The sequence below is a fragment of the Gorilla gorilla genome, chromosome 6 (assembly GCF_029281585.2).
Source record: "Gorilla gorilla gorilla isolate KB3781 chromosome 6, NHGRI_mGorGor1-v2.1_pri, whole genome shotgun sequence".
Classification (NCBI taxonomy): domain Eukaryota; kingdom Metazoa; phylum Chordata; class Mammalia; order Primates; family Hominidae; genus Gorilla; species Gorilla gorilla.
In genome coordinates this window covers 10,296,249-10,323,554 of record NC_073230.2, presented here as the reverse complement: position 1 = coordinate 10,323,554, position 27,306 = coordinate 10,296,249, and the positions used below count along the sequence as shown (strand labels likewise).

The following is a 27,306-nucleotide window of genomic DNA, read 5'->3' as shown; positions in this document are numbered from 1 at the left end:
TAGCCAGATGTGGTGGTGGGCACCTGTAATCCCAGCTACTTGGGGGTGCTGAGGCAGAAGAATCGCTTGAACCCAGGAAACGGGGGTTGCAGTGGGCCGAGATTGCGCCACTCCAGCCTGGGTGATAGAGCAAGGCTCCATCTCAAAATAAATAAATAAATAAATAAATATATAATATATAATATTTATATATAAATTATATATATATTTTATATATATTTATATATAAATTATATATATTTTATATATATTTATATATAAATTATATATATTTTATATATATTTATATATAAATTATATATATTTTATATATATTTATATATAAATTATATATATTTTATATATATTTATATATAAATTATATATATTTTATATATATTTATATATAAATTATATATATTTTATATATATTTATATATAAATTATATATATTTTATATATATTTATATATAAATTATATATATTTTATATATATTTATATATAAATTATATATATTTATATATAAATTATATATATTTTATATATATATATATAAATATATATAATTTATATATATTTATATATATATTATATATATTTTGTATATATTTATATATAAATTATATATATTTTTATATATACATATATATATAAAAATATATATATATGGTGATTGGGCCAGAGGGCTCTACCCCACAGGTGGGATTATAAAAGGGTGAGTTCAGCTCCCTTTTGACTCTCTTTGTCCCTCTGCCATGGCAGGTTGCAGCAAGAAGTCCCTTGCCAGATGCTGGTATTGATTGATTGATTGATTGATTGATTGATTGACAGGGTCTCACTCTGTTGTCCAGGCTGGAATGCAGTAATGTGACCATCGCTCACTGCAGTCTGAAGCTCCTGGGTTTAAACAATCCTCCAGCCTCAGCCTCCTGTAGCCGGGACTACAGGCACACGCTAGCAGGTCTGTTTTGTTTTGTTTTTTCAATTTTTTGTAGAGACTGGGTCTCCCTATGTTGGCTAGGCTGGTCTCGAAACTCCTGGCCTCAAGGAATCCTCTCGCTTCGGCCTCCCAAAGCACTGGGATTATAGGTGGGAATCACTGTGCCCGGCCAGGTGCTGACATTTTAATCTTGGACTTCCCAGCCTCCAGAACTGTGAGGAAATCAATTTCTATTCATTATAAATTCCCCAGCCTCGGGTATCCTGTTGTAGCTGCACAAATGGACTAAGACACTGGCCATGAGCACAACAGCTGGGACCAGCCCCCTTGGCATCTATCTCTAAGTTCATGGACGCCTCTTCATGCCTCTTTCCTTCATGGCTGAAGCAGACATTTGTTTGAGGGGCTTCTGCCGGGGACAGTGGAGTGCCTCTGAGCTGTTCCTGTCCCCTGCCTGTCCCCACACCAGGTCAGCCATGCACTAATGCATGTGTCTTCTAAAGGGACTGAACACAGATCTGGCACTTAAAAGAGATTCAAGGATTTTGCATGTTACAGATGAGGAAACTGAGGCTCTGTTTCTGACATGGGGCTTTGAGAAGGCTGAAGGGGTAAGCATCCACTCTTTGAGGTTTTGTGGTTTTTTTGGTTTTTTTGTTTTTTGTTTTTTCAGACAGAGTCTTGCTCTGTCACCCAGGCTGGAGTGCAGTGGTGCAATCTCAGCTCACTGCAACCTCTGTCTCCCGGTTCAAGCAATTCTCCTGCCTCAGCCTCCCAAGTAGCTGGGATTACAGGCGTGCACCACCACACCTGGCTAATTTTTGTATTTTTAGTAGAAATGGGGTTTCCCCATGTTGGGCAGGATGGTCTCAATCTCCTGACCATGATCTGCCTGCCTCAGCCTCCCAAAGTGCTGGGATTACAGGCATGAGCCACAGCACCCAGCCTTTTTTCTTTTCTTTTTTTTTTCTCTTTCTTTTCTTTTTTTTTTTTTTTTTTTTTGAGACAGAGTTTCACTCTCGTTGCCCAGGCTGGAGTGCAATGGTGCAATCTTGGCTCACTGCAACCTCTGCCTCCCGTGTTCAAGCAATTCTCCTGCCTCAGCCTCCCAAGTAGTTGGGATTACAGGTGTGAGTCACCATGCCTGGCTAATTTGGGTTTCACCATGTAGACCAGGCTGGTATCAAACTCCTGACCTCAGGTGATCCACCCACCTCAGCTTCCCAAGGTGCTGGGATTACAGCCATCAGCCACTGTGCCTGGCCTTTGGGGGGTTTTTGGCTTTAGGATGAACCAGACAGAGGCAGCGCTCAGGGACGGAAGAGCCACAGTGGCAAACACACAGGGGACACAGACAATCAGTGGATGCTGTAAATATCCGTGGAACACGGTGGATCTCAACAAGGGGCCGGGCTATGAGCACAGTCTCCCTGGAGACACTTAGCTATCCTGAAGGCACCTTGCAGGGGCTGAGGCTCTGCAATTATCCAGGTGCTGGTTTCCATGGCAACAAAAATCAGAAGGTAAAGTCAACAGGACCTTGTTTATTCTTGCAACCTGTGAATCCAGGGAGAATACAGGCAGCACCAGGGTATTTGACTAAAAATAACATCCCATTCCCCAGACAGGCTAGATAATAAAGCAGCTCCTGGCCTGTCACCTTTAACACGGGGAAAGCCCTTTCACCCTAGAACTACAGTTGCAAAGAAATCAGGTAATAGATTTTGTTTTCATCAGACCAGGCATGGTGGCTCAAGCCTGTAATGCAGCACTTTGGGAGGCTGAGGCAGGTAGGTCATCTGAGGTCAAGAGTTCAAGACCAGCCTGGCCAACATAGGGAAACCTCATCTCTACTAAAAATACAAAAATTAGCTGGGCGTGGTGGTGCACACCTGTAGTCCCAGCTACTCAGGAGGATGAGGCAGGAGAATCACATGAACCTGGAGGTGGAGGTTGCAATGAGCCAAGATCACACCATTGTACTTCAGCCTGGGCAATAGAGTGAGACTCCCACCATCTCAAAAAAAAAAAAAAAAAATTTGTATTCATCAGCTATTGCCATAGTAACACTGCACAACAAACAACTCTCCTAAATCCAATGGCTTAAAACAATAGCCACTTCTTCTCAGTCACATGCCTTTGGTTTGACTGTGAATCAGCTGATCTAGGCTGTGCTCAGCTGGGATGTGTTGGGTCCAGGCCTGCTGTGTGTGTGTCTAGGTCTGCTGTGTGTATCTCTAGGCCTGCTGTGTGTGTGTGTCTACGTCTGCTGTGTGTATCTCTAGGCCTGCTGTGTGTGTGTGTCTAGGTCTGCTGTATGTGTCTCTAGGCCTGCTGTGTGTGTGTCTAGGTCTGCTGTGTGTGTCTCCTCCTCCTCGGACGTTTCCTCTCCAGGGCACAAGAGGCCAAGCCAACCCAAATATGGCATGCCTATTTCAAGCCTCTGCTTGCCTCATATCTGTTGATATCCCACTGGCCAAGGTAAGTTACAAGGTCAAGCCCAAAGACAATGGGAGAGGAAGACCAATTCTGCCTGCTGGGAGTCAGTGTCAAAGGTGTGAATGTATAGTCCAACTATAAGAGAGTGAAGAATCAGTAACAGTAATTCAATCTACAGTTTTTGAAGGCTACTCTATTAGCCTATTTTGATGATACAACAAGAAGGACCAGAGGAAGTAATACCGCACAGCAACCTGCCCCAGACAGAAAGGACTATGTTCAATCCAGGGGCATAGTGGCTCATGCCTGTGATCCCCACACTTTGGGAGGCTGAGACAGGAGGATTGCTTGAGTCCAGGAGTTTCAAGACCAGCCTGGGCCACATAGTGAAACCCCCATCTCTACAAAAAATAAAAAGTTATCCAGGTGTGGTGGCACATGCCTGTAGTCCCAGCTAGTCAGGAGGCTGAGGCAGAAGATCACTTGAGCCTGGGAGGTCGAGGCTGCAGTGAGCTATGATCACACCACTGCACTCCAGCTGGGTGACAGAGTGAGACCTTGTCCCTAAAAGAAAAAGAAATATGTTCAATCTGAGCAGTAAGATAGTTAAAATATTTTTAAGAGGTCTTTAAGATTATTAAGCATGGCCAGGCATGGTGACTCACGCCTGTAATCCCAGCACTTTGGGAGGCCAAGGTGGGAGGATCACTTGAGGCCAGGAGTTTGAGACCAGCTGGCCAACATGGCAAAACCCTGTCTCTAATAAAAATACAAAATAATTAGCCAGGCATGGTGGTATGTGCCTGTAATCCAAGCTACTCAGGAGGCTGAGGCAGGAGAATCGCTTGAACCCAGGAGTCAGAGGTTAAAGTGAGTCTCATGGAGTGGCAGGCTGGAAACATAGCTTGGCTTCCATGAGCTATTCTGCTTGCCCTAGGTTAGTCCCATCCTTGGCCAACACCCTGCAAAAGGTTTGGTTTGCACCTACCTGGTGCTGACATCATTAAAGGTCTCACCCCTGACTCACGTGGCCACGCTTGAGCCTCTTGTATCCTGTTAGCCTTTTTCCTTCACAAGGTTTGTTTTGCTGTTCTTTTTCTAAGTCCTCCTTTTTCTTTTTTCTTTTTTTGGAGACTGTCTCACTCTGTCGCCCAGGCTGGAGCACAGTGGCGTGATCAGAGCTCACTGCAGCTTCAACCTCCCTGCTCAGGCGATCCTCACACCTCAGCCTCCCAAGTAGCTGGGACTATAGGTGTGCACCACCATGTCCAACTTAAGTCCTTATTTTGCATGTTGACATGCTGACATGCTGAGCTCAATAACATGCAACCGTTCTTTTTTTTTTTCTTTTGAGACGGAGTCTCACTCTGTCACCCCCCAGGCTGGAGTGCAGTAGCGCGATCTCTGCTCACTGCAAGCTCCGCCTCCCAGGTTCACTCCATTCTCCTGCCTCAGCCTCCCAAGTAGCTGGGACTACAGGCAGCTGCCACCACGCCCAGCTAATTTTTTGTATTTTTAGTAGAGACGGGGTTTCACCATGTTAGCCAGGATGGTCTCGATCTCCTGACCTCGTGATCCGCCTGCCTCGGCCTCCCAAAGTGCTGGGATTACAGGCGTGAGCCACTATGCCCGGCCGCAACCATTCTTGTTTTATAACATAAATCTGTAAGCCTATGAATTTCCCACTAGTTTCAGCCTTAGCTACATCATGAACGTTTTGATATGTAGTAATGTCACTGTTGTTCATTCTTAAATAGATCAGATTTTCTTTACATTTCATCTTTGCTTGATGAGTTTATTTAGAAGTGTATTTTTAACTTATGTATCTGTGGAGTTTTTAGAAGATACCTTTTAATGATTTCAAATGTAATTGCAACATGGTGAGAGAATGTGGCCTGTATGATACCCCTCCTTTAAAATGTATTGAAACTTGCTTTGTGTCCTAGTATTTGGTCAGTTTTTGAAAATGTTTCTTGTATTTGAACAGAACATGTATTCTCTAATTCTTGGACACTGTATTAGTCTGTTCTCAAGCTGCTAATAAAGACTTACCCTAGGGCCAGATGTGGTGGCTCACACCTGTAATGCCAGTGCTTTGGGATGCCACACCGGGCGAATCAAGAGGTCAGGAGTTCAAGACCAGCCTAACCAACATAGTGAAACCCCCATCTCTACTAAAAATACAAAAATAGGGCCGGGTGCGGTGGCTCAAGCCTGTAATCCCAGCACTTTGGGAGGCCGAAGCGAGCAGATCACGAGATCAGGAGTTTGAGACCAACCTGGCTGACGTGGTGAAACCCCATCTCTACTAAAAATACAAAAATTAGCTGGATGTGGTGGTGTGTGCCTGTAGTCCCACTACTTGGGAGGCTGAGCCAAGAGAATCACTGGAACCCGGGAGGCAGAGGCTGCACTGAGCTGAGATCGCACCACTGCACTCCAGCCTGGGTGACAAAGTGAGACTCTTTCTTGGAAAAAAAAGAAAATACAAAAATTAGCCAGGCACGGTGGTGTGCACCTGTAATCCTAGCTACTCAGGAGGCTGAGGAAGGAGAATTGCTTGAACCCAGGAGGCGGAGGTTGCAGTGAGCCGAGATTGTGCCACTGCACTCCAGCCTGGTTGACAGAGCAAGACTCCGTCTCAGAAAAAAAAAAAAAAAAAAAAAAAGACATACCCAAGACCAGGTAATTTATAAAGGAAAGAGGTTCAATTGACTGACAGTTCCACATGGCTGGGGAGGCCTCACAATCATGGCGAGAGAGTAAGGGACGTCTTACATGGCGGCAGGCAAGAAGAACTTGTGGAGGGAACTCCCCTTCATAAACCATCAGATCTCGTGAGACTTGTTCACTATCAGCACGGGAAAGACCCACCCCATGATTCAATTACCTCCCACCAAGTCCCTCCCACAACATGTGGGAATTATGGGAGCTACAATTCAAGGTGAGATTTGGGTGGGGATGCAGCCAAACCATATAAGACACACAGTTCGAAATGTATTTATTAGGCCAAACTTGTTCACTGTTGCTTCAGTGATCTGTTGGTGCATAACTAACCACTACAGATTTTAGTGGCTTAAAACACTATTTTGTCATGAATCTGCACCCTGGGCTGGACTCAGCTGGGCAGGCAGGCTAGTCTTTCCTACGACTGTATTCTGCTAGCAGATTGACTGAAGGCTTGGCTCAGCTGGGACCTTGGGATGAGTAGGACTCTCTTCCTCCCCACGTACTCTCAGACCCTTTACCTCTCCCATGGGTCTCTCCAAAAGAGTAGCTGGACTTCCTACATGACTTACAGGGCTCCAGGAACACAAAAACAAAGCTATCAGGCTTTCTTAAGGCTTAGACTTGGAACTGGTAGAATATTGTGTCTGCCACATTCTATTTGTCAAAATAAGTTCCAGCCCAATCCAGATTTAAGTGGAAGGGTTACACAAGGGAATGGATACCCGGAGAAGTGGTTCATTTGGAGACTACTCATATATTAGACTGCTACAATTGTATTTTTCAGCCGTTTGAACTATTAATTACTAGAAGAGATATACTTAACCCACACTCACACCCAGCAATAAGGATGGATTCCTCAGTTTCTCCTTTATGTTCTCTTAGTTTTGAGCCTTTAATTTTTTTTTTTTTCCAGACAGGGTCTTGCTCTGTCTCCTATACTGGAGTGCAGCAGCACAATCATGGCTCACTGCAGCCTCAGCCTCTCCAGTTCAAGTGATCATGCCCCTTCAGCCACCCAAGTAACTGGGAAATAGCCATGTACCACTATGCTTGGCTAATTTTTTAAATTTTTGTAGAGACAGGGTGTCACTGTATTACCTGGGCTGGTCTGGAACTCCTGAACTCAAGCAATCTTCCTGCCTTGGCCTCCCAAAGTGCTAGGATTATAGGCATAAGCCACTGCAACCAGCCTGGCCTTAAATATTTGAGTCTATATTATTAGGTGCATACAAGTTTACAATGGTTATACCTTGCTTTTATTGCATATATGACCCTCTCTATCACTAGTAATTCTAATTCTTTTAGGCTTAAAATCTATTTTGCCTTCTATTAATATTGATATGCTATACTTATTATGGTTAATACTTGCGTGGTAAATCTTTCTCCATTCTTTTACTTTGATCTTTGATCTTTTCTGGGGTCCTTAATGGGTGTGTCTCTTTTTTTATTTATTTTATTTATTTATTTATTTATTTTTTTTTTTTTTAGACACAGTCCCACTCTGTCACCAGGCTGGAGTGCAGTGGCACAATCTCGGCTCACTGCAACCTCCAACTCCCTGGTTCAGGCTATTCTCCTGCCTCAGCCTCCTGAGTAGCTGGGATTACAGGCACGCACCACCATGCCCAGCTCATTTTTTAAAAATATTTTTAGTAGAGATGGGGTTTCACCATGTTGGCCAGGATGGTCTCTATCTCCTGACCTTGTGATCTGCCCACCTCATCCTCCCAAAGTGTGGTGTGTCTCTTATAAGCATATAGCTGGTCTTTGTTTATTTTTATTTTTTGTTTATTTTTTGAGATGGAGTCTCACTTTGCTACCCAGGCTGGAGTGCAGCGGTGCGATCTCGGCTCACTGCAATATCTGCCTCCCAGGTTCAAGTGATTCTCCTGCCTCAGCCTCCTGAGTAGCTGGGATTACAGGCATGTGCCACCACGCCTGGCTAATTTTTGTATTTTTATTAGAGAGGGTTTCACTATATTGGTCAGGCTGGTCTCGAACTTCTGACCTCAGGTATCCACCCACCTCAACCTCCCAAAATGCTGGGATTACAGGTGTGAGCCACTGTGCCGGCCAGAAGGTCAGATTTACAAGGGTTCTGCAGATGCCCCTGAGGCAGCTAGAGGCCTCACAGTGTGTCAGTTTAACTCTGAATTTCTGCTTTCACTTTGATTTTGGCCTCTGAGGCTTTCTTACTCAGCTCAGTAACACTTTAAAAAAAAAAAAAAAAAAAAACCTTCTGTGTGGTTTGTACAGCATTTTAAATTGTTGACGCAGGAGGGTTGATCTGAGTGTTTTGCTCACTATACTGTCAGAAAAGGGAATCTATTATTTCTTTAAATATTTCCTCCTCTCCATCTCTTTCCCCTTCCTCTTGGAACTCACAGTTCACATATTAGAACTCCTGGATCTCTCCTCTAACTGTCCTGCCCTTCCTCTTACAATTCCCATCTCTTTATACTTGTTCTCTGGGTTTTGAGATTTTTTTTATTTTATCTTCTAGGTCTCTTGTTTTGTTATCAATGTTTACCATTCCCTCTTCCATTAATTTTTTAAAATTATGATTTGCTGTTGTTGTACAATGTCTTTTCTTTTCTTTCTTTTTCTTTTCTTTTCTTTTCTTTTTTTTTTTTTTTCTTTTTGAGACAGATTCTCACTGTGTCACCCAGGTTGGAGTGCAGTGGCATGATCTTGGCTCACTGCAACCTCCATCTCCTGGGTTCAAGCAATTCTCCTGCCTCAGCCTCATGAGTAGCAGTGATTACAGGCGTGCACCACCACACCCGGCTAATTTTTGTATTTTTAGTAGAGAGAAGGTTTCACCATGTTGACCTGGCTGGTCTTGAACTCCTGACCTCAGGTGATTCACCTGCCTCAGCCTCCCAAAGTGCTGGGATTACAGGCATGAGGCACTGTCCCCAGCCAAATACAATGTCTTTTTATGCCATTGACAATTCTTCTAAGGTGAAACCATGGTGATAGTGATGGTGGTGATGATGAAGATGGTGATAGTGATGCTGATAGTGATGGTGGTGATATGATGATGGTGATGGTGGTGATGATAGTGATGGTGGTGATAGTGATGGTGGTGATGTTGATGGTGGTGGTGATGGTGATAGTGATGGTGATGATGGTGATGGTGATAATGATGGTGGTGATAGGGTGATAGTGATAGTGATGGTGGTGGTGGTGGTTATGATGTGATGGTGATAGTGACGGTGGTGGTGGTGGCGGTTATGGTGATGTGATAGTGATAGTGATGGTGGTGATTATAGTGATGATGATAGTGATGGTGGTGATGGTGGTGGTGGTGATGATGGTGATGGTGATGATGCTGATAGTGATGGTGGTGATGATGATGGTGTTGGTGTCGGTGATAGTGATGGTGGTGATGATGATTATGATGATCTGATGGTGATGGTGACAGTGATGGTGACGATGATGGTGATGGTGATAGTGATGGTGGTGATGATGGTGATGGTGATGATGCTGATAGTGATGGTGGTGATTATGGTGGTGGCGATAGTGATGGTGGTGATGATGGTGGTGATAGTGATGGTGGTGATGATGGTGGTGATAGTGATGGTGATGATGATGGTGATAGTGATAGTGATGGTGGTGATTATAGTGATGATGATAGTGATGGTGGTGATGGTGGTGGTGGTGATGATGGTGACAGTGATGGTGGTGATGATGATGGTGTTGGTGTTGGTGATAGTGATGGTGGTGATGATGATTATGATGATCACGATGGTGATGGTGACAGTGATGTGACAATGGTGATAATGATGGTGGTGACAATGATGGCGATATAAAGTTTCCATTCATTCATTTACCATTATGTGAGATATCCTACTTTTTCTTCTTCTCTCTGGCACCTCGGTCCCCTTAAGTCTATTGACATTTTCTTATTCTCACTCATAGCTCTTTGGCTTTCAGGGGGAGCCTTTAGGGTCTCCTATGCAGTGGAGAAAGGTAAGGTAACAGGCAGGATGCCACTCCTGTGATGAGCACCAGGAGGAAGCGAAGAGGTCTCAGAGCTGAAGTTGTTGGCAGCTCCCATGTTCAGGGATGGGGGAAATCTCCCAGTCCTCTCACCCCACAGAGCTCTCAGACTGTATTAGTTCGTTTTCACGCCGCTGATAAAGACATACCTGAGACTGGGCAATTTACAAAAGAAAGAGGTTTAATGGACTCACAGTTCTATGTTGCTGGGGAGGCCTCACAATCATGGTGGAAGGTGAAAGGCACTTCTTACATGGCGGCAGATAACAGAAGAATGACAGCCAAGTGAAAGGGGTCTCCCCTTATAAAACCATCAGATCTCGTGAGACTTATTCACTACCACAAGAACAGTCTGGGGGAATCATGGGGGAAATCACCCCATGATTCAATTATCTCTCACTGGGTCCCTCCCACAACATGAGGGAATTATGGGAGCTACAATTAAAGATGAGATTTGGGTGGGGACACAGCCAATCCATATCACCCACATTCTCCCCAGGCCAGAGAGGCCCTACTAGGACCTCATAAGGAGACTGCATGCATGGGACCTAAGGGGATCCTGTTCCTATTGGGAATCCCAGCGTCTTGGGCCCTATACCAGGCCTCTGAGTTTCTGATCCCCTCACTGCTGGCCCACTGGAGAGTGAGAGTCCCTGTGGCTGCTTCCTTTCCTAGAGATTTCAGGTGAGCTTACCGTGTCACATGAAGGTTTCAGGCCCTGCTGTCGGACTCCCCCTTCCTGGCTTCTCCTTAGCTCCGGAGGTGGAACTGAATACAAGTTGGAAGGAACATTCAGTCTACTCCTCCTACTCTCTACCAATTTTTTTAACAGCTGGTAGACCAAGAAAGCATGTCTGTGGGCCATCTATTTACACATTTTAGTCTTGCATATTCTTTTTAGGAATAATATGTTATTTTGTTTGTTTTTTGAGACAGTCTCGCTCTGTTGCCCAGGCTGGAGTGCAGTGGTGCGATATCAGTTCACTGTAACCCCTGCCTCCTGGATTCAAGCGATTCTCCTGCCTCAGTCTCCCAAGTAGCACGTGCCTCCACACCCAGCTAATTTTTGTATTTTTAGTAGAGAGAAGGTTTCACCATATTGACCTGGCTGGTCTCAAACTCCAGATCTCAGATGATCTGCCCACCTCGGCCTCCCAAAGTGCTAGGATTACAGGCGTGCGCCACCATGCCTGGCCAGGAATAATATGTTATTGTACTTTTATGGATGTACCTTAATTTATTTAACCAGACCACCTGCCAGGTTTTAATTTTTAATATCATACCATACAAGGTATTGTCTTTATAGATTCTTTACCAGCCTGCCTCTATTATTCTAAATTTGCAATACCCGATTCCCAAAGCTCCATGATGATAATAATAACAATATTACCATTTACTGAGGGCCTGTTATGTGCTAAGGTCCAGTTCTAGGACCTTATCTGTATTAACTTATTTAAGGTGTAGTACAGCTTTATTTTCATCCTGATTTTACAGACAAGGAAATTACGTCTGAGAGATACTGTATGACTTGTTCAAGGTCACACAGCTGGTAGGTGATGGAGCCAAACTTCAAAGTTCTCATGTTTTTCTCCATCCTATTATACACAGAGAATGCTGTGTGTCAGACTTCCAGTTCGGGGTTTGCAGTGTACTAACCATACTTCCCTTGGCAGGAGAGGTTAGCCACCTGGATTCAGATACTTGTAAGGCAGTCACCTTTCCCCAGCAGTGTAGAGAGGGCAAATGAGATAATGCACCTGTAAGTACTTCAAAACTTTTAGCATGCCATACAAACAGAAGGGATAATTAAGAGATTATGTGGAGTATGCAGATAACCTTGTTTATTTAAAGCACCTTAGCCCATTGACACATGTGGAGATGTCCAGAGACCTGGTCAAATCTTCAAATCGAATATTGCCGACAGCAGAAGAATTTCTCCCATAAAATGCCATAATGTGTCATTTAAAAATGTAGGTAACTCTTGGCCAGGCCCGGTAGCTCACACCTGTAATGCCAGCACTTTGGGAGGCCGAGGCAGGTGGATCACTTGAGGTCAGGAGTTTGAGACCAGCCTGGCGAATGTGATAAAACCCCATCTCTTTTAAAATACAAAAATTGGCCAAGCATGGTGGTGTGTGCGTGTAATCCCAGCTACTCAGGAAGCTGAGGCAGGAGAATAGCTTGAACCTGGGAGGCAGAAGTTGTAGTGAGCCGAGATTGCACCACTGCACTCCAACCTGAGCAACAGAGCTGCATCTCAAAAAAAGAAAAAGAAAAAGAAAAAGAAAAAAGAAAAGTAAATAACTCTTTAAAATGTTTAATGATTACATAAACACAAGGCATAAAGCTATAAAGATTTAAAAAAAAAGAGAGAGAGAGTCTTGTTCTGTTGTTCAGGCTGGTGTGCAGTGGTACAATCATAGCTCACTGCAGCCTCAAACTCCTGGACTCAAGCAACCCTCCCACCTCAGCCTCCCACCATGCCTGGCTTATTTATAAGGATTTAAAGTTATTTGTGAGTGTTGTCTGGAGCACTTGTTGAAACTGTTTTGTGAATCAGTTTTTCTTAATTTCTTAAAACTGAATGAGGAATAAACCCTGTGTGAACTGGATGAGCCAAAAACCTGTTCTGAATTCCAGTCCACTCTTTAGTGGTTCAAAATTCCCTATTTCTGTCTCAGAAACATTGCTTTCTTTGGATTCTCCAATTTCTCCTCCCTTCTATTTCAATACTAGTGTTTGGCCTTTTTTTTTTTTCTTTTTGAGACAGAGTCCTGCTCTGTTGCCCAGGCTGGAGTGCAGTGGTGTGATCGCAGCTCACTGCCACTTCAGCCTCCTGGGATCAAGCAATTCTCATGCCTCAGCCTCCCAAGTAACTGGAATTACAGGCATTCACCACCATGCCTGGCTCATTTTGGTATTTCCAATAGAGATGGAGGTTTCACCATGTTGGCCAGGCTGGTCTCAAACTCCTGGCCTCAAGTGATCTGCCCACCTCAGCCTCACAAAGTGCTGGGATTACAGCCTCACAAAGTACTGGGATTACATGGTGTGAGCTACCATGCCAGACCTAGTATTTGGCCTTCCTATTTTTTTTTTTTTTTTTTTTTGAGGCAGAGTTTTGCTCTTGTTGCCCAGGCTGGAGTGCAATGGCGTGATCTCGGCTCACTGCAACCTCCGCCTCCTGGGTTCAATCAATTCTCCTATCTCAGCCTCCCCAGTAGCTGGGATTACAGGCGCCCGCCACCACACCCAGCCAAGTTTTGTATTTTTTAGTAGAGACAGGGTTTCGCCATGTTGGCCAGGCTGGTCCTGAACTCCTGACCTTAGATAATCTGCCTGCCTCGGCCTCCCAAAGTGCTGGGATTACAGGCATGAACCACCGTGCCCAGCCATATTTGGCCTCCTATGGGAGGTCATTTCCACAAACAAGCAAGACTTTCTAATCATTTTCCAAGGATTACAAAATCTTGACTCATAAGTGATACAAATTCATGCCATGATTTGTAGTATTTGTAGCAAGTGACAAATAATACATATTATGTGCATTCAAGGTTGTCAGGGAGTTGGTTTTTGTTTTGTTTCTGAAACACGGTCTTGCTCCGTTGCCTAGGCTAGAGTAGAGTGGCACGATCATAGGTCACTGCACCCTTGACCTCCTGGGCTCAAGTGATCCTCCCACCTCAGCATCTCAAAGTGCTGGGACTGTAGTTGTGAGTCACCGTGCCCAGCCTTCTGGGGAGTTTAGATCTGTGACTAAGCAAAAAGAACAAATCTGGAGGCATCACTTTACCTGACTTCAAACTATACTATAAGGCTATCGTCACAAAAACAGCATGGTACTAATATAAAAATAGGCACAGAGACCAATGGAACATAATAGAGAACCCAGAAATAAAGCCAAATACTTACAGCCAACTGATCTTCAACAAAGCAAATGAAAACAAAGTGGGGAAAGGACAGCCTATTCAGCAAATGGTGCTGAGATAATTGGCAAGCCACATGTAGAAGAATAAAACTGGATCCTCATCTCTCACCTTATACAAAAATCAACTCAGGATAGATCAAAGACTTAAATCTACAACCTGAAACCATAAACATTCTAGAAGATAACATCGGAAACACCCTTCTAGACGTTGGCTTAGGCAAAGACTTTGTGACCAAGAACCCAAAAGCAAATGCAACAAAAACAAAGATAAATAGATGGGACTTAATTAAACTAAAAAGCTTCGGCACTGCAAAAGAAATAATCAGCAGAGTTAAGACACCGCACAGAGACTGGACTTTGGGGACTCAGGGTAAAAGGTGGGGGGTGGCGAGAGATAAAAGACTACACACTGGGCCAGGCGCGGCGGCTCACGCCTGTAATCTTAAGGGATACCTGAGCTCCTTCTAGGAGGTTCTGATTCAGTAGATCTGGGAGAGGCAAGAATCTATAATCAGCTGATCTCTATCAAGAGCTGATTTTGGGCTAGCTCACGTGCTAAGTGTTTGGTAAGTTAATGTTCTCAGTTTATATCTTCATGACGATTTGAGCAACGTCAACCCATAACCAATGTCGTCAATGACGCCCCCGTTTTACAGATGAGGAAACTGAAGCTAAGAACATCCAAAAGGGTTTGTTGGGGGGGGTGGGGGAAGCTGCTAAAAAAAGTTATGCAACTAGTACACCTAGTAACTGGTCGACTGGAGATTCCAACTCAGGCCCAGCAGCTCCAGACCCCACTCTCTCAATCACTGTGAGACATAAGACTTTTGGGGGAGCTTCTGGTGATTTTAGTGATTAGCCAGCTTTTCGCAAAGCCTCCTAGAAGCCCATGCCACTCTCAAAGGGTGCATGTGTTTGAAATTTACGGCCCATCCCCCTCCAGTGTTTCTGGAAGGAAAATAGTGTAGAAACAAGATCATCGGAGGGAATACAACGAGCAGCTGAACCTCTTATCAGCATTTCCCAGCTTTTGGGCTACTCCGCGAGGTCCTGGTCTCACAGGCGGACCCAATCTGGGAACCAAGGGAGAATCTTTCTGTACACCTGGCACTTCTCGTCACGCCCCGTCCCCCGAACACCCAATCCCAAGCCCGTTGGGCATGACTGATGTCCACTCAGAGCAATTATAATTGGCCATGGCGGACGATCGCTCCGCCTCCCGGGCGACCCCGCCTCCCTTTCATTCTGAAAGAAAGAACCTCAGCCTGGGAGTCCAATGAGAAGCGCCTTCACCTCAAAGATCCCGCCTCTTTCGGCGTCGACCCCGCCCCGAGGCCGGAAGGGATGCCCGCCTCCCTTGGCGAGATGAGCCAATCGGAGGGCTCTCACGGCCAGATGGACGGCAGCCGGCCCAATCCGCCGGGCCTCACGGGGCGCCGCCCCGCCCCTCCGCCGGGCCCGAGTGGCGGCCGGGCGACGAGTGCGGGCCTCGGAGTGACTGCAGCAGCGGCGGCGGCGGACGCGGCCTGAGGCGAGCGGCGGGGCGTGGGGCGGTGCCACGGCCCGGGCTCGCCCTCGCCGGCGGGAGCGTCCATGGCCCCCGGGCGCCGGCGGGGCGCGGCCGCGGCCTGAGGGGCTATGTCCGGGGTGGTGCGGACCCTCAGCCGCTGCCTGCTGCCGGCCGAGGCCGGCGGGGCCCGCGAGCGCAGGGCGGGCGGCGGCGCGCGCGACGCGGAGCGCGAGGCCCGGAGGCGTAGCCGCGACATCGACGCGCTGCTGGCCCGCGAGCGGCGCGCGGTCCGGCGCCTGGTGAAGATCCTGCTGCTGGGCGCGGGCGAGAGCGGCAAATCCACGTTCCTCAAGCAGATGCGCATCATCCACGGCCGCGAGTTCGACCAGAAGGCGCTGCTGGAGTTCCGCGACACCATCTTCGACAACATCCTCAAGGTGACGCGCGCCCCCCGCCCAGCACCTGCACCCAGGTGGGCCGGGGCGCTAACCCCCGCCCCGGGCCCCTCCGTGGTCCGCCGCCGCGGGCGGGGACCCCTGGGGCAAGGATGCTGGATCCAGCCCCGCCTGCACCCCACTCCCCCCCACCCATTCCCCGAGGCCTGCTGGCGTCGTCTCTGCCCCACCCCGTCTCGCCCTTTTTGAGATGGGGTCTCGCTGTGTTTCCCAGGCTTGAGTGCAGTGGCGCCCTCACAGCTCACTGCAGCCTCGACCTCCCAGGCTCAAGCCCTACTTCCTCCTTAGCCTCCCAAAGTAGGAGGATTACAGGCGCGCACCACCAGCCCAGCTAATTTTTAAGTTTTTTTTGTAGAGATGGGGTCTTGCTGTGTTGCCCAGGCTGGTCTCAGTCTCCTGGCCTCAAGTGGTCCTCCCGCCTTGGCCTCCCTTAAGTGCTGGGATTATAGGCATGAGTCATGGCGTCCGGTCTGCCTCTGCCCTCTCTAGGGTGCCTGGGGACCGCGGGAGTGGGCACTCGGGCCAGCTTCTGGGGATGGGGAGTGGGGGCTTGGCAGTTAGCCCCCTCCTGGATGTGCCCTAGCAGAATGGTATCTGTCCATTTCCCACTGGAAGATTTGTGGGATAGGAGCCCAACCTGCCCTGCCCTCCGGCTGAGCTTAGAAGAAGAGCAGTGGAGACTGGACAGGAACCAGCCATGAGTCTCTTTTTACTTTTCTGTTTTTTTAGAAAGGCTCTCACTCTCTTGCCCAGGCTGGTCTCAAGCCATCCTCCCACCTGGGCCTCCCAAAGTGCTGAGATTACAGGTGTGAGCCACACTTTCTAATAGGAAAACTTCAAATGTATGCAAAAGTAGAGAAAATAGTAGAATGACCGTAAAGTACCTACAGCCCAACTAAAGCAGTCATCAATTCTGTGCCAATCCTATTCACCTGTGCCCTCCCCATGGTCTCCAAGCAAATCCAACTTTGTGTAGTTGGATTAGGAAACGTTTTAGGATGTATATGAGTGGCTAAAAGATGAGGCCTCCATGTAAAAACACAACTGCAGCACCATTAGCAAACCTAAACGTTAGTAATAGCTCATTATCACCAGATATCCAGTGTTCAGAATTCCTCCATTGTGGCATAATTGTTTTGTTTGACTCGACATGCATTGCAATGAATCTCCAGATTCCCCTGTCTCTTGCTTCCTTTTTTCTCTTTGCCATATTTGTGAAAGAAGCTGTAGAAGTCGGCCAGGTGTGATGGCTCGTGCCTGTAATCCCTGCACTTCGGGAAGCTGAGGCAGGAGGATCACTTGAGGCCAGAAGTTTGAGACCAACCTGGGCAACATAGCAAGACCTCAGTGCCACAAAAATGAACACATTAGTTGGGCATGGTGGAATGCACCTGTAGTCCCAGTTGCTTGAGCGGCTGAGGTAGGAGAATTGGTTGAGCCTGGGAGGTTGAGGCTGCAGTGAGCCGTGTTTGGGCCACTGCACTCCAGCCTGAGTGGCAGTGAAAAAAATAAAAGAACCATAGAGTTGATAAAGTCGGGGTTCCAGTCTCTCAGTACCGTGAGCCTGTGTTAAAGGGCCCCAAGGAAGATCTGGAGGAAACTGATGATGAGGGAACAGTGCAGCCTTGCTTACACCTAAATAGCGTCCTTTGTCCTCCCTCCCTTTTTCCTTCCTTCCTTTCCTTCTTTTCTTTCCTTCCTTTTCTTCCTCCCTTCCTTCCTTTCCTTCCTTTCTTCCTTCCATTCTTCCTCCCTTCCTTCCTTTCTTCCTTTTCTTCCTTTCCTTCCTTTCCTTTCTTTCCTTCCCGCCTTCCTTCCTTTTCTTCCTTTCTTTCTCCCTTCCTTTTTTCTTTTCTTCCTTCCTCCCTTCCTTTCTCCCTCCCTCCCTTTCTTCCTTCCTCCCTCCCTCCCTACCTCTCTACCCTTTCCTTGTCCCCTCACCACTTTTTCCCCAGCCCATTCTGGGGAAAACAAGTTAGAGGCGAGGACAATCATCTCAAAGCAGAGTCGGAGAGAAGTTTGCCATGCCAGAAAACCTGCCTGGAGACGAGGTTTTATGGTGCCTGGGAGATTTTAAATTTAGCAAAGCCCCGTAGAAACCTATCGGGTACATTTGTATCACTTACCCATGAGGACTCCTGCCTCAGCCCTGGAGATGAAGTGACTCCTTCCTGGGGTCTCTGTGCTGGAATCCTGGCCTCCAGACTTCCAGGCCGGTATTCCCACTTGACATACTTCTCATGGAAATGTTTCATTTTAATAGAGCTCCTTTAGGATTGTGAAGGGAAGAAAATAATTTGATAAAACACCCTTTTCATTTTACCTGTTTGCAAAGCCTCTCGGTGCGTCAGAGCTCTGGTCAGATACTTCGTGAACTTTGAAGACTAGGTGCCCAGCTTAGCTCACTGGGAGCACTGTGTTCAAGTGCATTTGGCTGTCTCAGGGCCTGCCCTCTAACTTCTCTGTTAAAGATCCTGATTTTATTTTTGCTGCTTGCCCAGACCTCAGAACCAGGCAGGCATAAAAGTATAGCAGTTTGACTGTCTCTAGTTTCTTCCAACTCAGAAGGTGGAGAAAATGTTTGGAAACATAGAATCTGAAATCTAAATCCGTGTATGAAGTGCGTGTTAGAAAACTCAACCTCCTGGCAGGAGAATGGGGTGAACCCGGGAGGCGGAGCTTGCAGTGAGCCGAGATCGCACCACTGCACTCTAGCCTGGGCAACTCAGCGAGACTCTGTCTCAAAAAAAAGAAAAAAAGAAAACTCAACCTCCTGATGCATAGAAACACTAACTTCTACTGACTTTCTTATCAGCAGAAACAAAATGTGTTAACTGGTATCCTAGTTCTTCTTTCCAGCTTTGTTTTTTACTAATTATAGTTCCATATTAAACTCACTTCATGTGTCGTGACCATTTCAATAACAAGTTAGAAATTCATCTTTCAATTTAAAACCAAAAATCGTTTCCTCCTCTTCAGCCCCCACCCCCACATTTTTATTCGAACAGATCACTTTGAGAAGAGACTCTTTTATTTTTTTATTTTTATTTTTTGAGACAGAGTCTCATTCTGTCACCCAGGCTGGAGTGCAGTGGCAGGATCATTGCTCACTGTGGCCTTGCCTCGCCTCGTGGGCTCAAGCAATCCTCCCACCTCAGCCTCCCAAGTAGCTGGGACTGTAGGTGTGTACCACCACACCCAGCTCATTTTTGTAGAGATGGGGTCTCACTATGTTGCCCAGGCTGGTCTTGAGCTCTTGAACTCAAGCGAACCACCTGCCTCAGCCTCCCAAAGTGCTGGGATTACATGTGTGAAACACTAAACCTGGCCAGGGAAGAGACTTTAAATAAATTGCTCTGCAGTGCCTTTAGTACTGGACATTTGAATGATACCATTTAGAATAATATTTGTGGCTATATAGAGGTTTAGTGTTGACAGGCTCCTTCTAGAGCACGGACTGTGTGCTATACACATCGTGCCTGATCCTTTCAGATATGGTGTTGAATTTTCATAATGCTTCAGATGGTATTACCTCATTTAGTGAATGAGGAAATTGAGGATAGAGACATTAAAATCTGTTCCAAGTCAGCTACCTAATTAGCAGATGGCAGAGCTAGGAACTAAACATGCTTTTTTTAAAAATTAAACTTTTGATTTTGAGATAATTCTGGAGTCCTATGCAGTTGTAAGAAATACTAGAGATCCCACATACCCTCTGCCAGCTTTCCCTCAGTGGTTATGTTCTGTAGAACTAGATAGCACAATCTTACGACCAGGATATTGACGTCAATACAGTCACAATACAGAGAAGGACACTTCATGTTGCTCTTTTGTAGCCACTCTCTCCCCTTCCTGTCCCAGACCCTGGCAGTGAATATTCTGTTGTTGTTTTGAGACAGTCTTGCTCTGTCGCCCAGGCTGGAGTGCAGTGGCACAATCTCAGCTCACTGCAACCTCCGCCCCGGGGTTCAAGCGATTCTCCTGTCCCAGCCTCCCAGGTAGCTGGGATTACAGGTGCCCACCACCACGTCCAGCTAATTTTTGTATATTTAATAGAGACGGGGTTTCACCATGTTGGCCAGGCTGATCCCCAACTCCTGACCTCGTGATCCACCCGCCACGGCCTCCCAAAGTGCCAGATGTGAGACACTGTGCCCGGCCTCTGTTCTTTAATTTGATAATTTTGTCATTTCATAAATGTCATGGCCAGGTGCAATGGCTCATGCCTGTAATCCCAGCACTTTGGGAGGCCAAGACAGGCAGATTGCTTGAACCCAGGAGTTCAAGACCAACCTGGGCAATATGGTGAAACCCCATCTCTACCAAAAATACAAAAATTGGCTGGGTGCAGTAGCAGGTGCCTGTAATCCCAGCTACTCAGTAGGCTGAGGCAGGAGAATCACTTGAACCTAGGAGGCAGAGGTTGCAGTGCATAGAGAGCACGCCACTGTACTCTAGCCTGGGCGACAGAGCAAGACTCCATTTCAAAAACAAATTAGCTGGGTGTGGTGGTGCACACTTGAACCTGGGAGGCGGGTGGGAGGATCACTTGAACCTGGGAGGCAAAGGTTGCAGTGAGCCAACATCGTGCCACTGCACTTTATCCTGGGCGACAGAGTAAGACCCTGCCTCAAAAAAAAAAGAAAAGATTTTCCTGTTGTCTCTCTTTTGTTGATTTCTGGTTCGACTCCACTATGGACAGAGAGTATACTGTGTATGGTTTCACTTCTTTTAAATGTGTTGGTTTGTTTTCTGGCCTAGGATACGGTCTATTTGGCAGATGTTCTGTGGTCTTGTGTTGGTGAACATCCCATAAGTACATGATAAATGCGTATGCTCGTTTGGTGGAATGTTCTACATGTGTCAGATCTTGTTGATTGATAGTGATGTCGAGTTCTATATCCTTGCTGATTGTTCAGTAGTTCTGTCAGTTAAGAGTCCTCAACTATAATTGTGGATTTGTCTATTTCTTCTTTAGCTCTATCAGTTTTTGTTTCCTGTATGTTGAGGTTCTGTTGTGTGGTGCATAAATGTTTAGGATTATTATATCTTGATAGATTAACCTTTTTTATTATGTAATGTCCTTCTTTTTTCTCCAGTAATTTTCTTTGAAGTCTCCATTATCAGATATTTTAATATAGCCACTTATGTTTTTATTAATGCTTTCATAATATATATTTCTCCATTCTTTTAATACCCTTGTTTTGAAGTGAGTTTCATATAGACAGCATATTGTCGCATCATATTTTTTAATCCACTCTTTACATTTAGGGTAAAGTCATTATTATAACTGTTACTATCTTAGAGACAAGGTCTTTTGCTATTGCCTAGGCTGAAGCGCAGTGGCATGATCATGGCTCACTGTAGTCTTGACCTCCTGGACTCAAGCCATCCTCCCACCTCAGCCTCCCTAGTAGCTGGGACTACAGATGTGTACCACCACACCCAGCTAATTTTTAATCTATATTTATTTTTTGTAGATAGGGTTCCACTGTGTTACTTAGGCTGCTCTTGAATTGCTAGCCTCAAAGCCATCCTCCTGCCTCAGCCAAAGTGCCGAGATTATAGGCATGAGCTATCCTCCCTGGCTGATTTTTTTTTTTTTTTTTTTAAGTATAATGCTTTGTATTATTTTCTTGGTAGTTCCCCTTGGTTTACAGTATACATATGTAACTTATCCCAGTCTCCTGGCCAAAGTGCCGATATTACAGGCATGAACTATCCTCCCTGGCTGATTGATTTTTTTTTTTTTTTTTTTTTTTTAAGTATAATGCTTTGTATTCTTTTCTTGGTAGTTGCCTTAGGTTTGCAGTATACATGTGTAACTTACTCCAGTCTCCTGGCCCTGATGTTTTACACCTTTAAGTGTAGAAACTTTACTTCCGCTTGGGTCCATTTACCCACCCCACTTCACTATAAATGTCTTAGCACTTCTTAACAGACTTTGAATGCCACATCAGGTGGTTTACTTCACTCATCAACTGTGATTTTAAAAACTCATTAGGAGTAGGAGATTATATTATCTTTTCCCCCCTTTTGACTGAATAAAATTGTCCCTTTTTTTTTTTTTTTTTTTTTTTTTTTACCTGTTCTGATGGTCTTCTTTGTGAAGCTCTAAGCCTTCTTCTGTTGTCATTTCCTTTCTGTTTAGAGAACTTCCTTTAGCCATTCTTTAACGATCAGTTTGCTTGCAACAGATTCTCTTAGCTTTCCTTTGTCCAAGAATGCCTGTATTTCCTCTTCATTCCTGAAGGATACCTTCACATTGTTTCAGAAGAGAAATCTACTGTCGTTTGAGTTGGTCTCCTCTCCGAGTTCATGCATTGCTCCTCTCTGGCTGCTTTGAAGAGTTTTATGTTTAGTTTTCAGAAGTTTCATTATGATTTGTCTTGGCACAGGCTTCATCCCGTTTATTATATTTGGGGTTTGCTTGGCTTCTTGAATCTGTACATTTATGTCTCTTGCCAAATGTGGGAAGTTTTCAGCCATTATTTCTTGAATGACTATTTCAGTCCCTCTCTCTCATCTCCTTCTGGGACTCTGACATAGGGCTGTTAGCACTTTTGTTAATGACCTCCGGGTCCCTGAGAACCTGTGGCCTTGTTGAGTGGGGTTGGAACATCAGCTCCCCTCTGGGCGTTGCTGATTCTAGGGAATGGGAGGGGGTAGCAAAGTGACAGCTAGTCCAGTCTCCCACCCTCCCATCCCCTCTTTCTGCCTCATGGTGGGGGTGCACTTCCCCACTGGGCCCTGCTGACACCACCCTGGTGAGGGAATTGGAGCACCTCCTGCTTCTTCCAGGCAGAGAATGGGAGGTGAGATCCCTGCTTGGCCCTGCCAGCACTATTTGACATGTCACTTGGAGCATGTCACCTGGTTCCTTGAGGGTAGAAGATCAATTTCCCCCTCAATTCCACTGAAACCTCAGTGGGTGGTATATGTGGTTTCTCTGCTGATGTTTTCTCTTGTATTTGTTTTTTGTTGTTGTTGAGATGGAGTTTCGCTCTTGTTGCCCAGGCTGGAGTGCAGTGGCGCAATCTTGGCTCACTGCAACCTCCGCCGCCCAGGTTCAAGCAATTCTCCTGCCTCAGCCTCCCAAGTAGCTGGGATTACAGGCACGCACCACCATGCCCAGCTAATTTTTGTATTTTTAGTAGAAATGGGACTTCACCATGTTGGCCAGGCTGGTCTCGAACTCCTGACCTCAGGCGATCCACCCGCCTCGGCCTCCCAAAGTGCTGGGATTACAGGCGTGGGCCACCGTACCTGGCCCTCTCTTGTTATTTGGAATAGGACGGGCATTGCCAAAAAGGTCTGCTGTTGTAAGAGCATCCTTTTCTGGGTCCTTTGGCCAAGAACAGGCTCTTCTTGGAGTTCTTTTTCTCTGTACCTTTTGGCTGTTCCAGCTTGGAGGCTTCTGCAGCACCCATCCTGGGTAAGTAGGAGGCAGTAAGGACACCCAGAGAACTCACTGCCTTGTCATCCCTCAAGTCCTGAGGTCGCTGGGTAGCCTGCCGCCTTCTTTCCACCACCTTTCTGCACTTGCTGGTTGTGTTACATTCAGAACTTTCTTTTTAGCTGTAAGGGGGCAGACCTGGGAGGAGTACAGCTGTTACTTTGTGGAAGTCTCCATCATCCTGGTCTTTTTACTCAGTGTCTGGGGCTTTTCCATCTTGATCACAGTTGTGCCTGAATTTGCACATAGGATTTCTGTTAGATAGTGCGAGGACTTCATTACCTCACTCTATCCTCTGCAGTTCATTATTTGAATCTACTAGTTGCTTTGATTTTTTTTGTAAAGATTGCCAGTAAGACTTTCTAGTTCATTCTTTTTTTCTTAAACAATATTCAAGTTTATTAAACACATTTTTTTAAGTATTATAAAATGTTTAACTTTCATCAGCTTCAAGGTTTATGCTGCTCCCAAATTTTGCATACAACTGAACTTTCAAATCTGCTCACACCCACTGAATTGCTTCGACTTTGGATTCTAAGGCGTCAGTTGCTTCTTGCAAATTTTTATTTGCTGCTTCTAACATTTCCTGTGTTTCTTCTTGAGAATGGCTAATGAAGACTTCACCGATTTGATAAGGCATCATTAAGCAGTCAGCATCTGCAAGCATGGTACCGTCACGAGCATCTTCTACGTTTTGGAGTTGTTTCTGTTTTGCTTCTATTTCTTCCTTTAGCTCTGTGATTCTACTTGTATTCCATGCAAATTTGTTTATCTTTTGTTGCTCTTCGAAAGTAACATTGACATCTTCTGCAGCCGTCTTCTTCATGGTGGCCACCATCTCGGGACTGGAGAACAGCATGAGACAATGGGACTTTGCCCCCAAGCGCGCTCTTGCTCCCTGTCGGCCCAGAATTCCCCGGCAAATACAACCCTGTCTCCACATTCCCTCCCCTTGGACCCATGGCCAATGATCCCTAAAAGCTGGGACACAGGGAGGAAATGTCACCTGGAAGGACTTGGTACATGCCAGTTAAAGGGACCGGCAACCCCCGTGGGCCGACATCAACGGGGGTGTGGCGAACAGCCTAGTTTATTCTTTTTATTTTTCTAATTCTACAGATGATATCTCCTCACTTCCTGACTGGGCTGTCCTTGAAGTTTGTGTATTTGGTGTTCCCGAAGTTGTGTAATAATGCCTCTGGTGGTGGGGTGTGCCTCAGGCTGTTGGAAGACATCAGGCCAGCTTAGATTTATCTCACAGTGCTTCCATTCCCTGACGTATGTGTGATGCGTTAAATCCCAAGAGCGTTTTCATTACTAAATTTCACATCCAGTTAGAAGTGGATAAAATGTTAGCTGTCTGAAGGTTCCTTGTTATATAGACTAGAAGTCCTAACCATCCACATGATTGCATTAGTGTAGCCTTTAGCAACCCCAAGGTAGACTTGTCTTATATGCAAATGTATAGTCACACATCGCATTGTATAGTCACGCATCGCAATGCATAGTCACGCATTGCTTAACGACTGGGATCCCGTCCAGGAAATGCATCGTTAGGTGAGGTTCTTACGCAAACATGCTAGAGTGGACCTACACAAACCTAGATAATATAGCTGACCATATACCTAGGCCTATTGCTCCCAGACTGCAAACCTATACCGCATGTTACTATACTGAATACTGTGGGCCATTGTAGCACAATGGCAAGCATTTATGTATCTAAACATAGAAAACGTGCTGTAAAAATCTGGTGTTATAACCTTGTGGGACCACCATCGTATATGTGGTTCATCTTTTACCAAAACATCATTATGCGGTGCGTGACTGTTCGGCTGATTTTAGAAACTTTTTGAAGAATTAGATGATTAGAGTGGGTGGTCTCTTGTTGCCACTGAAACAAAAAGATCAAGTTCAACAAAATCTCCAAGGCATTGTGCTAGGCGCTGATGCAGAAGGGATATTCAGTGCATATTGCAGAGCCCCTACTCTCCACTCACTCCCAAGCTGGGGAGACAGTTGCACAAGTAACTTTAACATACAGCGTGAATGGATACCATGGTAAATGCCACTGGAGAGGTGTTGCAGGAGGCCAGTGGGGAAGATTAATTCTGGCTGAGGTATCTGAAAAAGCCTTATTGAATTGTGATTTGAGCTGGCCTTTGAAGGTTCTGTAGGATTTCAGCAAGTGGAGAAGAATACACAAATGAGAACCATCTTAATGCCTCTACATTTATCAGCTAAGACAGAAAATTCGAATACATAGAGTTACTAAAGAATCAGAACTTTCTAGTCCAAAGGAGTGGTTGTAACGTGGTGGCTTGCTTTGGACTGCAGTCGCAGCACTCTAGCTGAAAGCTGTGGGCCTTCTCCCTAGAAAATTCATGTATCTGTGTAGGGTTTCAGGGGAGTGTTTGGACATCCTGAATCCCAAGAGTGGGCCTACTAGTGGCCCATGCACTGCAGATCAACAGCTTTTGTTGTAGAATATCAAAGATTATGTAAAAATTTTGGAAATTAAATTTTTTTTTTTTTGAAGAACTGTTTGCTGTATCACATGTACTTTTTGCCAGGACGTATGGAACTTTGAAGAAGCCTCCTCTGCTGTTCTGGCCTTTAAGATTCTCTGTCTTGGGAGTTCAGAAGCGCCTCTTTGGGCTTGATGCTGCAGCGGGTTTGCGTGGCGGCGGAAGCATACATCTGCTTCTGGGGTCTGGAAGCATAGTTGGGTTTTTATGGCCTTGTTGGCAAATTGCATTTAACAGGTTTACCTTATGCTTTGACATACGGGGTTGGTCCTTTTGTAATACCAAAAAACAAAACAAAACAAATGCAAAAACATCTTTTTCCGTCAGCTAACTAAATCCAGAGAGACTCCTCTGGCCATTTTTGGGGATTCAGAACACATGAGTGATTGCTCTTGTCCCCCAGCTTTCGAGTTTACATGTTGATTATCTTAACGAAATAATTAGGGGGAGCAGAGTTTGACCTTCAGTCATCTGTCATGTGAGATTTGGAAGCCAGCTGTGCTTGATGTGAGATAGTGTTCCGTTGACAGCTCGTAATTATTTTCTGTTCTTACTCAGTTGAGAGTGGGTTCATGGATCGTATCGGTTTTAAATGGAACTGAAGATTTCAACTTCGGGCTTATCTAGAGATGTAATTATAGGGTGATGTTCAAACCAAAGAAGCTGATGTTGTGTAATGGACCTAGGGCTTAACTTGCATCACCTGAAGGGCAGTGCCATCCCATAATGACAGGCCGGCTCATTTCATGCTGTAACTATTATGGTTTGTTTGTACTTAAAAGAAATGGAGGCTTCAAGTGGGCTGGACAGAGCAGCTGCTCAGGACCACCGGATTGCCTTTTAATCCTAAAAGCCGAGTGTGAGTATTTATTGCTGACCGTGTGATGGGTTAGTCTTTCTCTCTGTGAGGATAAATGCTCAGGTGTGTCCAGGTTTTGCAGAACGGAAAACATGACTTGTATCCTGTGTTAGCCGTTAGAGAAGCCCACGCTTCTGGTTGATTCCATTGACCAAATGCATTTGGAACGTCTGCTTTGGAAGTGCGGCATCCAGAGGACAGAGAAGCAGAGGGTGGGAGCTCTTGCAAGCAGCTAGAAAGGTGCTGGAAGGCAGCACATCCAGCCACTCTGGACGGCAAGGGGAAGAAAACATCCCTGACCCCCACTTTCTTAAGTAGAGACCAAGTAGACGGCACCTCTCTGTGAACGTCAGCATCTATTTTACTGTCTAGTCTGAAGTCCACAGCACCAACTTTGTCACATGGCCCTGTGAAATCAGACCACAGCAGCAGAGAACCAGTTGTAGTGGGTATTTGCTGGGGGAAGTGTGCCAGGCACG

The 27,306-nt window shown here is 45.7% G+C and overlaps 2 protein-coding genes across 2 annotated transcripts in view; one reads left to right on the top strand and one right to left on the bottom strand.

Annotated features, from left to right (window-relative positions):
* Positions 1 to 15,479: 15,479 nt before the first annotated feature.
* The window catches only part of GNA12 (G protein subunit alpha 12), a 115,737-nt gene continuing 103,910 nt past the window's right edge, over positions 15,480 to 27,306 (top strand). Inside the window, exon 1 of the mRNA XM_004045037.5 lies at positions 15,480 to 15,969. Coding sequence (XP_004045085.1) covers positions 15,661 to 15,969 — 309 coding nt within the window. The 5' untranslated portion in view covers positions 15,480 to 15,660. The remainder of the gene's footprint in view (positions 15,970 to 27,306) is intronic.
* Positions 23,946 to 24,281, bottom strand: LOC101147843 (prefoldin subunit 4-like). The gene has a single exon (XM_055346818.2). It carries the CDS (start codon positions 24,279 to 24,281, stop codon positions 23,946 to 23,948), a length of 336 nt encoding a protein of 111 aa, XP_055202793.1.

Bases quoted from the DNA above. Each gene is read 5' to 3' on its own strand.
- LOC101147843 (XM_055346818.2), bottom strand. From the start codon at position 24,281: ATGGTGGCCACCATGAAGAAGACGGCTGCAGAAGATGTCAATGTTACT.